Source organism: Tympanuchus pallidicinctus, unplaced genomic scaffold, assembly GCF_026119805.1.
Source record: "Tympanuchus pallidicinctus isolate F22 unplaced genomic scaffold, pur_lepc_1.0 scaffold15, whole genome shotgun sequence".
Taxonomy (NCBI): Eukaryota; Metazoa; Chordata; class Aves; order Galliformes; family Phasianidae; genus Tympanuchus; species Tympanuchus pallidicinctus.
In genome coordinates, this window is record NW_026294669.1 from 3,929,936 (window position 1) to 3,946,830 (window position 16,895).

At 39.3% G+C, this 16,895-nt stretch overlaps 1 protein-coding gene across 2 annotated transcripts in view; it reads right to left on the reverse strand.

The window, feature by feature from the left end:
* ARHGAP15 (Rho GTPase activating protein 15) overlaps positions 1-16,895 on the reverse strand; it is a 319,740-nt gene that overhangs the window by 49,478 nt on the left and 253,367 nt on the right. For both annotated transcript variants that reach the window (XM_052676132.1, XM_052676133.1), the window contains exon 13: positions 11,212-11,346. In XM_052676132.1, coding sequence (XP_052532092.1) covers positions 11,212-11,346 — 135 coding nt within the window. The remainder of the gene's footprint in view (positions 1-11,211; positions 11,347-16,895) is intronic.

Consider the following 16,895-nt stretch of genomic DNA (forward strand, 5'->3'; position numbering starts at 1 on the left):
ACCTAAGTATACCCCTACAAGGATGTTTTGTTCCTAAATAGCTTCTTTTTTTTTCTCCCCAGTGCAATGCTATCACTCAGAAGTGCTTACCAGTGAATGAGTCAGCCCAAGAGCTGATGGTGAATTAGATTGTGCTCCTGATCTTTGTGAGATTACCTGTGTGATATACTACCTTCCCAGGCAATTAAGGCATTAGTGCTCTGGCCAAAATGTAGCAAAATTTTGCCCTAGTCAAATGGGCTACCAGGCTAATGAATTTTATGTAGAAGGGAGTCAAAGGGAGCAGTTTGACTCTCCAGGAACTCAAAGAAATTACATTCTATTTTAAAGTTGTGGGCATTTCAAATCCAGTACCTGCACTACAAAAGCACAGGGCAGTGGGTTGTAGAAATATTTCTCCATCTAGGGAAGCTTCCTTAAAGATGGAAGTTTTGTTCACCAAGTTATTCTGCAATAGGTTGCTCCAGTGCTGCACCCTCCCTGATACCATTTTTGGGGGAGGCTGTGCAGCACTTCTCTCTTCCATTCCCACACTGTTTCTTACTTTGCGTGACCCCTCTTTTTAGCTGTTATCTGGTACAGCTGGTGGAGTACAGCTGCTAAAGACACTTTTCCACAGCCACATTACCCAGTTTTCCAGTCTTTTGCCAGTCCTACTTTTTCACAATTTGTGTCCCTCAAGAGACATTATAAATCATATTAACTTTGAACTCTGGCCCAGCCTTGGTAAGAACACCAGCCTACCCTCGCATTTAGACATCGTTACTTTTCCAGAGTGCTTCAATTGCAGCTGTATTTCCCATGGCAGACACAGCTCCTCCATACTGGTGAGGTTGGGAAGCCAAAGCTGTATGAAGGTCATGATTTCAGGGATGCGGAAATCAGAAAAACCCATGCCTAATTTTAACACATGACTTATCATTTCTCTCTCATCCTCTGTCTTCAGGATGAGTTCTATATATGGTCCTATTGCTACTCTGCTAGTCTCAACATTTTATCTTATCACACACCCTATATCAACACAGCACTTTTCCAACACTGTATATACGTCCTATTGGCTACTGAGGCAAACTGGAAGGATACTACTTTGAATATTCATGGCTCACTTCTGCAGAATTTTTAGAACATTTGATTTAAATTTACTTCTCTAAGCCATTTTCAGACCATTTGTAGAATAAATTTCCAGAGAGAATGAGCAGTGGTAACTCCTTTCTGGCCAATTACTGCTTTCAAGTAGCAAACGTGCAGTTAGAGCAGATGTATATTACCCAGCTGTACAAGACTTGTACCAAGTATTTGTCCTGGTCCTAAATGCAAAGGTCAAAATGATGTATTTTCTTCTAGTTTGCTTAATACATTATCAGGAGCTTTCTCTAAAGTTGCAAAGTCTTCCCTGATGCCATGTTGCCATCAACACTCTTAACCATTATAAAAGACCAGTTTGTAAAACTGCATAGAATGGGTCCACGGTAAGGCATGTTTCATGGCTTGTTTTTGCCTGCCAGAACTTGAAGACCCCAGGAGGTTGCACTGTCTGGAGGAGAAATTTCCCAAATGAAGGCTCTAATATCAGCACTTAGGCAGTGAGGTCAGAGCACGCTGGTGCTGGAGAGCCCTAAGGGAGGTAACAATCCCTTCAAGCGACTAAAAGGTGTAAATGAACACAACTTAAATTTTTAGATTGATCTGGACTGATTTAATTTTTTAGATTTTCCATAGTCTAACACACATTATCACAGTAATCACCATTTTCAGTTATTCCTGCTGCAGGGTAAACACACTTGCCTTCAGCTAATTCTTCAAATATCTGCATAATAAGGACCGAGGAACAACTCAGTTACCATCAAGATTTGATCATGCATGCCTGCTTCTCTGCTGGTTGAAATCCACTGTGCCAGCACACAGATGTACGGTGTCAATCTTACTTGAGGAAGACAGCAAAGCAACTTTTGGATAGTAAAAAATCATAAGAGAGGAAGAAGACACAGCACTGGAGGTGATGACTTTCAGCATCTCCTCTTGCTCTGGAAGGCTCCTTTCACTCCCTTCCTGGTCTTCTCTTTCCACTTTCCCCACCCCCTTTTCTTCCATTTTTGCACTTCTGAAATTGTGTAACTGGGGCATTATAGGCTGTTTCTCCTCCTGTTATTACTTTCCCTGAGTGGAAGCTTCATTCACAAGCCTGATGAAACATTTTTCCCCTCAAACCCAGCGTGCCAATTCTCACTTTGTCAAGAGCTCCAGATAACCTCCATGAGAAGTTCTTCTCCCCCTGCCTCCCGCAAATGCTCCAGGTTACAAAGATCTTGTCACAGCTACTAAATAGCTCCTTTTCTCTCTCTTTTTTTCTCCTCCTTTCTGCCTGAAGTGTGTTATTGCTTGGATTTCTCAATTTCTCTTTGTCTTCTCTTCCACTGTTCTCTCCCTCTTGGTTTTCTCTATGAGCTTCTCCTATGCTAACCTACATATGGACTCTCCAGTTGACTTGTTTTTTGCTACTGTCCTTTCTTTTCCACATGAAAACATTATCTTAACCACAGATCAAATTTATATTACACCAATACACAGTTTTCTGTGGCCCAAGAGTAAGTTAAAGATGAGCAAACTGAAACTCATGTGTTTTCTGTTTGCAATTTTTTGGTTCTGCACTCCATCAACAGCAGTCGATATAAAGCCAATAGTCTCAGAGCCTCGATGATCAATCTGGCTATCATTTACACATATAAACAACTGTTTTTTGGTGAACTGAAGTGAGCTACATTGCTTCCCAGATGTCATTTACACCAAGTCTCTGCCAGTTATCCAAATAAGTACTAATCCCTATCTCATGGCAGGTAGAACTCCAAAAAATCTTTTAGCCTTGTTAGCACTGTGCTATTTAAGATAAGCCACAGTTTGGAGACAATGCTGCCTCATAAGTGTTATTTGCAAGTACTGGCTTCAAAGCACTGTGCTGGACCTACCATGTACAGCAAAGTTCTTACAAAAGGTTCTCACTGAGCAGATTAACTACAGATTCAGATCCAATAATTTATTGTGTAAGCATTAAGCCATTCATATCACTAACACCTGTGCAAGCCAGTTGGCCTAGTCAATTCTTGTTTAACATTTAATTATGAATATAATTAGCATGAGTTAAGAGACAGGCCAGGCATCCGCAATAAAATTTCCAGTATGCTAAAAAAATTATAACTATAATAACAAAAAAGATTAAATTGCAGAGAATATGTCCCTGCTGTGCAAACTTCGCATGACAGCAATACTCAAGTACAAATTCTTTTAAAATTCGTTCATTTGCTTTGGTGAGCATTGCAAACTCTTGCCATATTTTTAAGACACCACTTTTTTCAGTTCTTTTAATTTTAAGGCAATTTTTAACACTGATGCAACCCTTTCAGCAAGGTTACTCAGGTTTTCCACTTTTCCTTGAAAGTTAAATTAATTGGTTTGGTAGTGTGACTTGAACACTGTCTTAAGTAAAGCATATATAAGAGTATTGTTATATGCTCTTTGTAGTACATCAAAATTGCAGGAGAAGAAGATTAGTGAATATTATGGTATGTGTCTTTTATCGGTAGATTCTTATGTTTAAAGAAAAAAAAAACAAACAAAACAACCAGACAGCAAAGTCAGCCTATGGTCAGTTACCTAAAGACGAGTTATATGGGCCTTCATAACAAAACAAAGCCATTCAGAGGAGCTAAATCATCATACGTAGATTTTATTTTCATTCTCTTTCAAATAACTTAGAGCTATCTACATGGGAATAAAAAATAATAAATGTCCTACTCCCTTATTTTCTACCCTTTTGGGGGGCAATTTTCCACCTCAGAAGACAAATGTATTCATATGCATGCCTTCTAATTCTTTCTTCTAAAACAGTTGCATTCAGAGCTGGAAAGATCTATTTAAAAGTGCCGCTGAGTAGAAACTGTTTGCAACTGTGAATGGAAAGTCACCAATAGAGACCAGGAGGTTACTGGGGCATATTGTTCCTTGACACCTCTTGGGAACAAAAAGCCTGGAATGAACCACTCTTGTTACCAGTCTGCTGCTGTTACAAATATGTCAGCCCCCATTTACATCTTAATTGCAGGTGGGCTTTCTTTATGCCTCAAGTGTGAGTGAAGACTATAACTATGCTAGCTGTAATGGGTGTGATGGTACAGCTGAAATATATTGGTAGCCAGGTTATACATCTCTCTACATGGAGATATTTATATATTTCCATGAATGAAATATATTTCCCTGAGAATGCATTATCCACAAAATCATTCCTTTTTAAGAGAAATCTGTACTGTGTCTCAACTTTTGGATAGTTCTTTTTACTATGCAATTTTTGTTCTGTTTGCATTTAGGTTCTGGACTTCTATTGTCTTCTGATGTTTAGATTCAACCTGAGACGTATTAATATGCCTTATTATGTGAGATATTTTGTGGTGACCTTGGGTTTGTTTACAAATTACTGTGTTCACATGAAATTGAGGCTTTCTGATGCCATGCCAAGCCCCAAAACTTCCTTGGACAAGTAAAAGAAGGATAGGAAAACAGTTTCAATAGGAGGCTCGCCAACTGTGAAGCTGAAGGCAGTTTGATTAGGACTCGAAGCCCACAGATTGAGATTATGACAGAAATTTGCATAATGCCAGAGACTGATAAGATTTTGTTTCTCAGGAACCTATTACGTGATGATGTTAAGAGACTGTCATGGATTTATTACAGTGCAATATGCTGACTTGTCTTTCCAAGACGAGTTGGCCTTGAGCCTTGTTCTTTGTAAGCCTCGAGTGAGGCTTCTATAGTTGTCTTTTGAAAATTTCTTTAGACATCTTTTGTAACTTTTCACCAAGATGATATAAGAATGTTATGACTGTCAGAATAAATGAATGTATTTACTTCTTTTCCCTTTCCTAGCTACTATTTTCATAACACTGCATAGTGGTTCAGAGCAGGTCCTGGCTTTGCTGCATTTTCAACCAGTGCAGCTCTGTTCTTTGATCATGATTATGTATCGATGACTAGACTTGTTGATTGCCTCCTGATACATCTTTTTGCCTAATTTTGATAAGGGCTACTTCCAGGCAAAGCTCCACACGACAGCTGTGTTATTCAGTGCAAACTATGCTATAGCCTGCAGAAGACTGAACTGTGTTTGTTGCCTACACAGACATGAGTTTCTGCAGCATGTTGCCCCTGGCTGTGCACACAGCACATTTGAAAGGAGAACCTTATGAAGCAAGATTGGAGCCTGGGCTGGAAGTAAACGTTTTTCCTGATGCCATCCTCCATGGAGATAAAGAAAAGGAGCTGACATGAAATGATCTGATTTCTCCTGATAGCAATATAGATAGCTTTTGTGGGTTAAAAACAGTCTACTGCTATAATGAAATAAGAGTTTATTCCTTTGCTATGTTACCACTCAGTTTAGTAAGACCATGACTTCATTGACTTTGTTGGATGAGACCAATGAAAACCAGTAACTAATACTAACAAAACAGCAAGAAACGTTCTAACTTCTTTCAGTAAACCACAATTACAGAATGGCCAGGGTTGGAAGTGACCTCAAGGATCATGAATCTCCAAACCCCCTGCCACATACAGGGCCACCAAACTTCACATTCAATTCTAGACCAAGCTGCCCAGGGCCCCATCCAATCTGGTCTTGAACATTTCCAGGGACAGGGCATCCACAGCCTCTCTGGGCAGCTGTTGCAGCACCTCACCACTCTCTCTGTAAAGAATTTCCCCCTAATATCCAACCTAAATCTCCCCTCCCTCAACTTAAAACTATTTCCCCTTGTCCTGCTGTTATCTACCCTTTCAAAGAGTTGACTCCCCTCCTGGTTGTAGGCTCCCTTTAGGTACTGAAGGCTGCAATGAGTTCACTCTGCAGCCTTCTCTTCTCCAGGATGAACAAGCCCAGCTCCCTCAGCCTGTCTTCATAGGGGAGGTGCTCTAGTCCCCCGATCATCTTTTTGGCTCTCCTCTGGACCCTCTGCAACAGCTCCCTGTCTTTCTTCTACTGGGGGATCCAGACCTGGACAGAGTACTCCAGATGGGGCCTCACAAGAGCAGAATAGAGGGGCACAATCACCTCCCTGTCCCTGCTGACCACCCCTCTTTTGATGGAGCCCAGGATACCATTTGCCTTCTGAGCTGCAAGAGCACACTGCTGGCTCATGTTAAGTTTTTCATCTATCAAGACCCCCAGGTCCTTCTCTGCAGGGCAGCTCTCAAGGACCACTCCCTTCCAGTCTGTATGGATGCCTGGGATTCCTCTGGCCCAAGTGCAGAACTTCGCACTTTGCCATGTTGAACCTCATTAGGTTCACTTGGGCCCACCTTTCTAACCTGTCGAGATCCCTCTGAATGCCATCCCTTCCTTCTACTGTGTCATAAACCAAAGAGTTATAAAATTCTATCATACGTCAGATAACAAACAATCATCTTACTCAGTCTCTATATAAGAGGGTAACACAAGACATTATAGGATTGATGAGAATGACATTGTGAATTTTGTTTAGCATTCACCAAGAGACTTTAATTGATATATCGAAAGGATATGTGTGAAATCAGTTGAAAAAAGTGTTAATGGTCCATCAGAGAAACCAAATAAAAAACACAACAAAAAAAACAACCAAACAAAAAAATAAAAATGATATGAGTATCTAATGTGAGCATTTTGTAGTTTCTATGCACTTTACCATTATGATTCTGAAAACTTTATTCATCTGCCATCTAACCCCCAACGTGCTGCAACTGTGGCCTTATAGGACCTGGAGGTGACGAGGGCTCTACTGCTCCCTCTGTAGACAAATGTTTTATTTTCTGCTAACACCAAAAATCTTGAGCTTCAGAGATGGAGGATTTCTGTGCTGAAGTTTCTAAGGAGGGCTGGGCCTGTGTTGGCAGGACCTGAATTGTGTTAGCTAAGCATATCTGTGCCCTTTTCCCCCAGTAACTTGGTGGCTCACATGGATACTGTGTTTTCTGTTCCTCATCCTGGGACCTGAGGTACTTCCTATTAAGTTGTGGGTCCCACTTGGAAGCCTGCAAGTCACATTAGCAACACTTCCTTTGTATTATTCTCACTTTTGTGTTCATCTGCCCTAGAGAGGAATGGCACAGCAGCAACAGATACCTTCCTTCATAAAATTCGCTATGAAAGAATCATCATTTTGGCAAAAAGACTTCTGTTCAGAGCATATGCACGCATTTAATTTGTGTGCATGTGCCCTTTAAAAGATAAATCACCTGTTTATCTACAGTAGTTAGGTGACACCTATTAAATTCATATTACAGATAAGGAATTGAAATGATGGCACAATCACTTAACCTCATGGAAAAAAAATCTTTCCAACATAGTAACATTTCCAACCTGTGGAAGACAAAATCAAAGATTTGAACCCAGCCTTTCCAAACCAGAGATAGATGCTGTAGCTTTGGGAACTTCGTGGAATTTTCCTTTGTGGGGTATCAGGTTTTTTTATTATTATTATTTTTGTCTTGTAACTGCATTTGAACAGATGCACTGTCTATAGAAATGCACCACCTATACAGCTTTCCCCAGGTGAGGAAATCTGGAATGACTAGACAGCATTTCCCATGTTGAATTTTCCCATTTATTTTATTCTATGCCTACCAGTCATAACTGCAGAGGAAATCATAGTAGACAAATTTTTTTTTTTTCCCCATGCATTCTGCCTGAGACTTTTCAATAAAATTAGTTCAATTAAACTAAATATTTGTAAGCAATTAACACATTTACCTGCTGATGTTTTTAACAGCTTTTGGGGGTACTTTTCTTTTAGTTTCAGTGTATGAAACAAATTCTGTAAGAAGATTGCATGGACATACAGATTGAATTCTGCAAATAAGGTGAGTAAATGTTTCAGTTATTGGCACTTCTACCACCTTACTCACATAAAGAACATTTTTACTTGCAGACAATCTGTTGAACCATGTCTGTTGATCTTGCAGAAAATCAATAGAACTATTTGCGGTGCTAAGTAATTTAAGTGTGGCTGAACCTGACTTCATAGCAGCATTTGGGCACACTTCAGAAGTGCATATTTCATCCAAAATACCACAAAATGACTTGCCAGCACTATATCAGACAAAGTCCTTGGAAAAACTTGCTTTCCAAATCCTAAGCAACAAAATTAGTATTAGGTCAGAGGTCTTGTGGCCTTCCATTTGTCATTTATAAATTCTCTGATATAAGCTACGTGGACAGTAATTAAGCAGCTTCAGCCTGACAAACCAAATTCAGAGATTCTGTAGTGCCCTGAATTATCTCCTAATGTTACAGCCGTATCTAAATTGTTCCAATATTATGGCCGTATCTAAACCTACTTACAGGGGAAATTGAAGGTGGAGAGAAAAGCACTTTGCCTAATACACAGGACTATAATATTTTGTTCCTGTGCACATAAATTAAAATGGCCTCAACCAGGAAAAATAATTCTAAGCTTGCTTTGGAATTCTTCACACAATCTTAAAAATAGCTTCAGCATAAAGAGCCAGGGGCACCTCTTGGGTGCTTATCCCTCCAGAGACTTCAAACTAAATGGATAAGCCACCAAGAAATGTTAGAGATAACTTGTTACCAACCATAAATTGTTTTTTACACAACTTCATCTTACTAACAATATATTACTAACAATTACTAACAATATGGCTTTGATGGAGGTGTTCTCAGTGCTGGAGGAAGGATGCTGGAGCAGCAATAACATCTTCATGTTATTGTGGGAATGTTTCCTAATTACCCTTTTCCTTGCAGTGTTCAGGTTGGTTTATTTCTGATAGTAAATGCTCTTTCTATATGTACTGCATGCCCATGCACTGGGTGCTAGTAACACCAGTTTTGGAAGAATGGACAGAAAAGACAGAGACACTATAGTCTCTTTTTTATAATATCCTGAAGCAGAAAGGAAATTTTCTAGCAGTTCAGCACAGACCAATTTTCTAGCAGCTAACGCAGAGCAATTAGCACAAACTAGCCAAAGACTCAACTACTATGGAAATGATATTGAAGACAAGAGATATTTTGCTTTGCCTTAGGACTATTAGCATGTAGAGCTCAAAAACTGCTGGAAACACCTAATTGTTGTTTATAGATGTTTTTAAGAAGAGATGGTAAGAATACAGATTTGCAGATAGGTTGGCAGTAAAAGCCAAATAAAGAGAAGATTGATTGGAAATCGTAGATTATATTGGACACTTGGATTAGGTAGAAATCACCCTAATGTGCTGTAAAGAAAGCAGCAAGAATTAGGGATTTGAAATAGCGCAAGGAATGTCTTAGAGTGCTAGTATTTTCTTCCTAGGAACAAACTGTTTTAAAATCCCACTATAAATGACTGTTCATTAGTCTATCAATGTGTATAATGGCTCTCAAAATCATAATAAGAATTAATAATAGCTCAAAAAGCAGAAAGGGATGTTAATTTCTCACTCATGAATATTGATGCAGTAGAGAAGAGTCTCATCCTGACATACTTTTGAAGTCCATTTCACAAGTCTATTATTGGTTACCTGTTATTTTTACTATAAAAATCCTCCCACTGAGCTTCCAAAAGACTTCCTATCATCTGGAGTTGAATGCTAGCATGAAAGTGAGAACAGAAGATAGCATGATCATGGTATCACGATGAGGGTCTTCAAGACACAACAGCATTGGCTGAGCCACAGTGTACACCAAAAGGCAGTGAGAATGAATGAGAAGAGGGCAGGAAGACTATTTAGCTGCAGAAAACCAGTGTGATGGTGGACTATCTGGAACAGGGAGTAAAAAGGCAGAGTACACAAAATAAATGCAGAACAACGTGCTTAAGAGACCTTGTTCATGTACCTGATGTACCACATCCACTAGGGGCACTGCTTCTTCTTTCCAAAGAGGTAGTGGATGGAGAACGACCTGAATGCTATGTTCAATGGTTATGTTTCAAAAGAGCATCCTGTCCTAACATACCACAGAAATGAGCTGAGCAGTAAGCAGTTCTTTTCTTATTTCGCCCTTCTGTTAGCACTTTGGAGACTACACAATGGGAACGTAAGTTGGAGAGAGTTCCTTCTCTGTCTACTTACAGTATGCCTTGAAGAAAGAAGTGCACTGTCAAGAGCAAACTTCCACGTAACGTATTTCCTTACCTTGCATTAACTGCACTGCTTCTTTCTATAACCGAGAAGGGACGGATCTTATGAGATACATTTAACCTCATTATATCTGATACTGGGTCTTGAAAAGCTTTAGTTGAACTAAAGACTCTTATGAATATAAAATCAAAGTGAGCTGTACATTAAGGACTTCATGCTCTCTGACAGCTGCGCATGTGTGCACGCAGCTCTCATTAACAGTAATGACAAATATGCATGCCCATCATTCAGAAAACAGATCTCTAAGTACATTATTGTTGTTGTTTTTCCTGAAGATTTTTCTCTGTTGGACCTTTAATTAAGCTCCTAGGGGGCTTTTCCCCCTTAAGCTATCTTGTCCCAGCCCCCAGTTTTCAAGGAGTAAAGCCCCAAATAACTCTGTTTTTGAATTAAATTTTTCCAAGCTGCTACAGTTTCAGAAAATGCACCTGCAGATATTAAATACAGAGAGGGATTGCAGCACACAAACCAAAGACACATAACAAAATAAATGCCTTGAACTTTGACAATACTTTTGCTGCCTGCTGCCTTATATTTAAGAAAAACAATCCCACAAATGTAGATATGAAAATGAGAACGAATGTTTCTGCATTCTTTTTGTGATCACTGTAAGGCAAGAGTCTGCAACCTTGTAAAACAAAACACATGCATTTCACTCCGATTAACATAAAGACAGCCCCTTCTAACATGATTCACCATTATTACTCCCTCTCTTGTGTTTGGGGATATATGGATTATCAGCCTTGCATATTTTGAATACGTACACATTTTAATTCCTTTCCTAAACCATTTTAGGCACTGAAGTTAAACTGCATTTATGAAATTTATAGATTAATAATTTGTTGTTTTGCGTTGTTTTTTTTTTCTTTTCTCTAGCTAAATAACTACATGCCATAGGAGGCAAAACACAAGCAAAAACAATAAAAAGACAGGATCATGGATCACGGAAGGTAAGCCAGATTTGAGATGCCTCTGTACTTCAATTTTTAAGTTCATTATTATTTTTATATAACAGGCTATTTCACTAGCTTCTACTGTATCTGATGTACTTACTTATCGCCTCCACAAACTGTTCAAAGAAGCAGTATGGGAACAGCGGCTCAGGCAGCTCTCTGAAAAACATCTTGAGTGCTCCGGTGACAACGTGGATGTCCTCCCACTGGCTGTCGTCCAAATTCAGCTTCTCTTCTGGGAAAACACGAGGAGAAATGGAACAACTGGTTTTAATGAAACAATTACAAGACACTAATTATTATGTTAATGTTTGCCTACTATCATCAGCAACCGTTAACAGCCTTCTGCACCTAGAGGTTTGGTGCTGTGCATGTTTTTTTTTTTTCCCCCCTTTTTTTTTTTCTGTAGCAAGAGAACATTTTCAATGGAATACCATCTGTAGGAATGCAGCTAACAAAAAAACAAGAGACACAAAGAGACAGTACCATTGACACAGTATGTCAGATACGTTTATTCCCATAATGCATCGGTATGAAAATTAGCATCACCGCTCAACATGATTCAAAGCTATTTGGTTTTGAGGCCGAGGGGCTAAGAGTTGCCAATGATGGCCGGCTCAAGGGACCGGCCTAAAGGCCTTGCTGAGCCAACAGGAGACATATGCTAAACATGGCAATAGAAAATGAGTTATTGCTTTACATGTGTTAGCCTTGCTATGTACAAGGGAATAATGGGGAAACGCTTTTCTCCTTTTTTTTTTGCCTGAATGTAATGTCAGCAAGGAATAGAGTACTGTGAGAGAAAGGATATTAATTCCTTCTTACTGCTTCAAAAATATTTTGTTTGGTTTTCATCTCTGGGAGGAAGATTTGCCCAGCAACAATATTAGACAGACCCCTGTTGGCCTACCTAGGCTATGCAAAGCTGTCAGAAATGATAACACACTAAAGACAAACCACAAGTGCTTACAAAACTGTTTTACAAACAAAAAAAAAAAATGTTTTCTTTTGAAGCTTGGCTGAGCTAAAGAATTTAAATATAAAAGAACCTAAATGCTAAAATAGTTTCTAATAAGAAATAAAAGATTGAATGATTATTCTATTTTCTCTCCTCTTTTTTTTCTTCTAGTGGAGTGATACTATTAGAACAGAATAAACAATGAGATGATAATCCACATAAAACTCACAGAACGTGTAAATCCTTATTAGATCAAATTAAAATGACATACACTTTCTTCCAGTCCTGCTACTCCAAAAATGGAGTTTGCTTTTTATATATGTGCTGTGATTCTCATTTTTAGAAAATTTCTGAATGCAAATCAAGGGCCAACTACTGCACAAATTTAATTTGAAGCAACAGAATCCTGAAATGTTTTACTGAATGTCACTGAATTTTCATGTTTAGCAATTCAGTTGGCTTCGAGAGCAGCCTCTTTAGTGAACTGTTGTTAAACAAAATGGTAAAATTATTGAAGACACATGGACACCCACAACTCCAGATCCCTGGTACTTCAGTGCAATAGTTTTTCTCACTATAGAGCTCGCTTTTGGACAGAAAAATCTCATTCAGAACGGAGTCATCTTTTGACTTTTGTGTAATAAACATTATTTAATGCTCTTTAAATTTCTCCATTTGGGAAAAGTTTGCAAATAAAGAAATGGACTCAATTCCTTAATTTGGAGAAATGCGAGACAAAAGAGGAACAAAGGCACGCTTGTGCACTTTATTTAGTTGTCTTGGTTTCAGGCCCTTTTTTCTTTTTCTCCGTTGCATTACCTCCATCATAAAAGTAATGATTTGATCTCAAGTGAGTTATCAGAGGGGATCTTCTTTAGACTCTGAGATCATATTTGATTGATCGTATTTCAACAATTAGCCTTTTCTTTTGCCCACACACTATTGAACTAGATCGACAGCAACTTAGCAGGCCAGCTTTAAACAGTCAACTGTTAACAATAGCATCAAAAAGAGAGACCTGATGGGGTTTACTGTCACTTTAAAGAACAGGGTGGGTTTTCACATTGTTGAAATCTGTCAGATATTTTGAAATGTCCCTCTCACTATGGTGCCACACCCCCTGCGTGCCCTTATAATAAAATTGGTTTTACTCCTGATTAAATCATTTTCTCCCTACCCACTACCATACTTCTCATAATGGACCTGTGTGCTCTACAGCTGGTGTTCTTCCCATGGTACCAATTCTTACTTTATCTTTTAAGCACTTTGCTGCTAAGATCTCATGCAGAGTGCTTATGTTTTGTTAAGAGCTTCATTCTTAGAGAAATAGCTTAACACATGTTCTAAAAATGTTGTACAACTTATTGCTTAAAACACATTTAGAAAATGTATAAGTACTGTAGCTTTGGCACAGAACTTTAAGTAGAAACCTTTAAAAAAAAAAAAAAAAGCACTTGTTTTTGCCATGCATTTGTCTTAAATGTCTAAAGTGGAATGCTTGACTTCTAAGGCTTTGCAAAGACTTATCTTACCAGATTTTTGCACCATTTCCAGCTCTTCAAGGAAACGTGTTAGGAATGTATCATCGTGAAAGCAAAGGGTGTCAATTTTCCCTCTAGCAATAAGAGAGTTTTTAAAAATGTTTGCTAGGAGGAACAAATGCCAAGTCAAAAAAAAAAAAAAAAAAAAAAAAAGGGAGAGAAAAATAGAAGTCCATTCAGTCTAAGACTCATTTGGTTCCCACTGGTTGGGATCGCTCACATACCATGGCAATAGGGCCATAAGCACACACACATATTTCAGGCTAGGTTTAAGAGGAGGACCTGACTTCTTGGCTTTACTCAGACATATTTCTTATTGGGGTGTTTTGCTTACACAAAGATTAAGTCTCAAATCTGGTATTTAAACTTGACAGTCAAGGACTGCTTTCAGTCAGGAGATACTGTATCTGGGAAGACGCTCAAAATCTCACAGTCCTAAAAATTTGCTTTAACTTGTCAGTAGTATTTGATTAGTTCAACCATCACTGCCAGTTGATATCATATATCTTAGATACAGACACAAATATGCCCAGAAAATCCCGTAAAATTTATGCTAATACTTTGGATGAAAATTTAAAGACCACACTAAGGAAAAAAAAAAAAATAGTGTGGGCACCTGTCAAGGTTATTATTTAAAAAAATAAAAATAAAAAAAAAATCAATATACATTTGTGAAGAGAGCATGGGTTTTAGTATGCTATTATTTTTAGTAAATCAGTCTTTTCAGCAGTCCATGTTTTTAATTGCAATTGTAACATCTGCCGTAGTACCAAGAAAGATTTCACCTCTGGGTTATGCATGCCACCATACAAAGTTGTCCTCATGCAAAAAGGAAGAAAATAATCCATGGAAGGATTGACTGAAAGCAAAACAAAATGCAAAAAAAACAAGGCAGGCATTGTAGAAAGGTCAATTTTAGAAGAAAATGGATGCAGTTCCTTTAAACATACGTCCTGCCCTGTATGGAGACCTGTATCCAAGAGCAAAGCGTAATCACCTGAGAACACCACTGAATTTTACTTATTTATTCATTTTTCCTTTAATATGATTGATACAAGTATGTCCCAGGCATATACTGCCTTTTGCTCACGCTGCCATTAAATCCCAGAGCACCACATTCAGGAGTTCTGTATTTTCCTGCAAGTGTTCTCACACCAAACCACACAGAAAGTAATCTGCAAGCACTGGAATGGCAGTGCCCAGCCTGGTGGGCACACAGACACAACATCCACTGCCTCTGCACTCCCCCATTTTGGCATCTGGGGACCAGCCCCAGTGGATGAAGCCTCAGAGCACTGGAGTCTCCATCCCAGGAGTGGTGTATATTCTGGCTGAGATCTCCCCAAGAGAAAGCCCTGCACAGCACTGTTCAGCAATTCACAAAGTTCCTCTCACTTCAAAGCCTTTGCAGAAGAGCTCTGGGTGTGCACAATGCATTCCCAGTTGGCTGAAAGCTTGGGAAACTGGCTGGGCTCATTCATCCCTACAGCGTATTACTGGTGGGAGCTCAGAACCAGAGTCCTATGGCTGAGGGAGGATAAGTCCTTTTTCACCACACCAGGGAAAGATAAACTGTCCAGAGTCATTCCTCTTCCCTTTGAGATTTAAATACCACTTTTTTCCCTCTTTTAATGGGCATATTTTTCATTAATTTGCTGCTTACTCATGTTCTTCCATATCCAAGAAAAGAACATACTCAAGGAGATCTGATACAGTTGCATAAATGATCAGCACACTACTTCAGCACTAAGTCCTCATGTGAGGGCTGTTCTCATGACTGACAACACAAACACTAATTCATGCACTGAAAGGTATTTGTGTTTGCAGCTGTACCTGCATTTTATAAGCCAGAACCTCTCTGGTCACTAGTTCAGGGACATAGCAGACTTCTGCAACAACGCACCTTAAAACTTTTGTCACAGAGGTGCAAACAGCTCCTTTCAAGGTGATGGGCACTCCATTCAGAGCAGCAGCAGAGCAAAGAGCTGTCTGGAGACACAGCAGATAGGCAGCTGAGGGGTGGAGAAGGCTCCCACCCATCACATGGCAAGGAACTCACCCCTTGGCGTTGCAGCACATGATGCTTCACTTCCCCCTCCAGTAAATCCTGGATTGACACTGCATGTTATACACACACACCAAAGTACATACACTCCCTTGAAATTTGATTAAATAGTACAGGAGAAGCCTCAGTTCATACAGAATAACACCTCCCTCATTCAGCCTGGATTCTGGGAGCTCTCTCACAGCTAAGCAGCTCCTCGTCTCTCCCTTGCTAGGTCTCAGAGGTCACTGTCCTGCCTGCAGTCAAGGTATGGTGCTTTGTTTCCAAGAGTGTCTTAACAAAACAAAGAAATTGACAGATAAGCAAATTACTATATATACAGTGCACTTCTGAGAGTTCTGGTGCACCCATCCAAAGATACCAAATTATCAAGGATATAGCCAGCAAAATAAAACTCTCATGTATTCCTCTTTCTGTGGTGGAAGAAAATAGAACACCCTTTTAACAGAAAATGTATGCCATGAGGTTATAATGCCCAAGCACTTAGTTAATATCAGAGTGCCCATTTGCATGGTGCCAAGGCGCAGATTACTGAGCAACTTCAGCTAGAAAGCAGAACATCTCTATGTGCACCTCGAGTGCTGTTTACTCCAGCTCACTGCAGTGACAGTTCACTGCCCTGGGGGCATGCTGGAACAACCCAATGCTGCTAACTTAAATCCCAGCCTGTGCCAGAAAAATAAAAGATTTCTGTACTCGGGTACACTGGCTCATATTCATCCTTGCATAATTCCAACAGAAGTCCAAAATGTAAGAGAGGGATGAACTATCTCATTGTTTCTGTGAAAAATATCCAGTTCAGCAATAGTACACCACGAAGGCATGCGGAGCAATTCTAATGTTTAGAAACATGGTCAGAGGGCGACTTGTTGCGTCTGGAAAGCTTTTGCTCTGTTTGCAACTGCAGGCGTAAAACCAGAGTGGAACTGCAAGGAGCAGAATCCATTTGGTGGCCAGAAACAGATATTAGCATCATGCTCCTGCACATAATTCATTGCCAATACCTGCTACAGGGGCAGATGACGACATTATTAGTGTAACTTCGGGTTTTCAATCACTGTGATTTGAAGCAATAATTCCTGAAATAAGATTATAATTGCAAATACTTTTAAAATTCATCAAGTTCAACTGAATCAACTATTCTGTATGGGGAAAAGATTGATTTTAAATATAGAATATTTCCTGAAAGCTCCCTAAGAACAAATAGACCACCTGTCAGA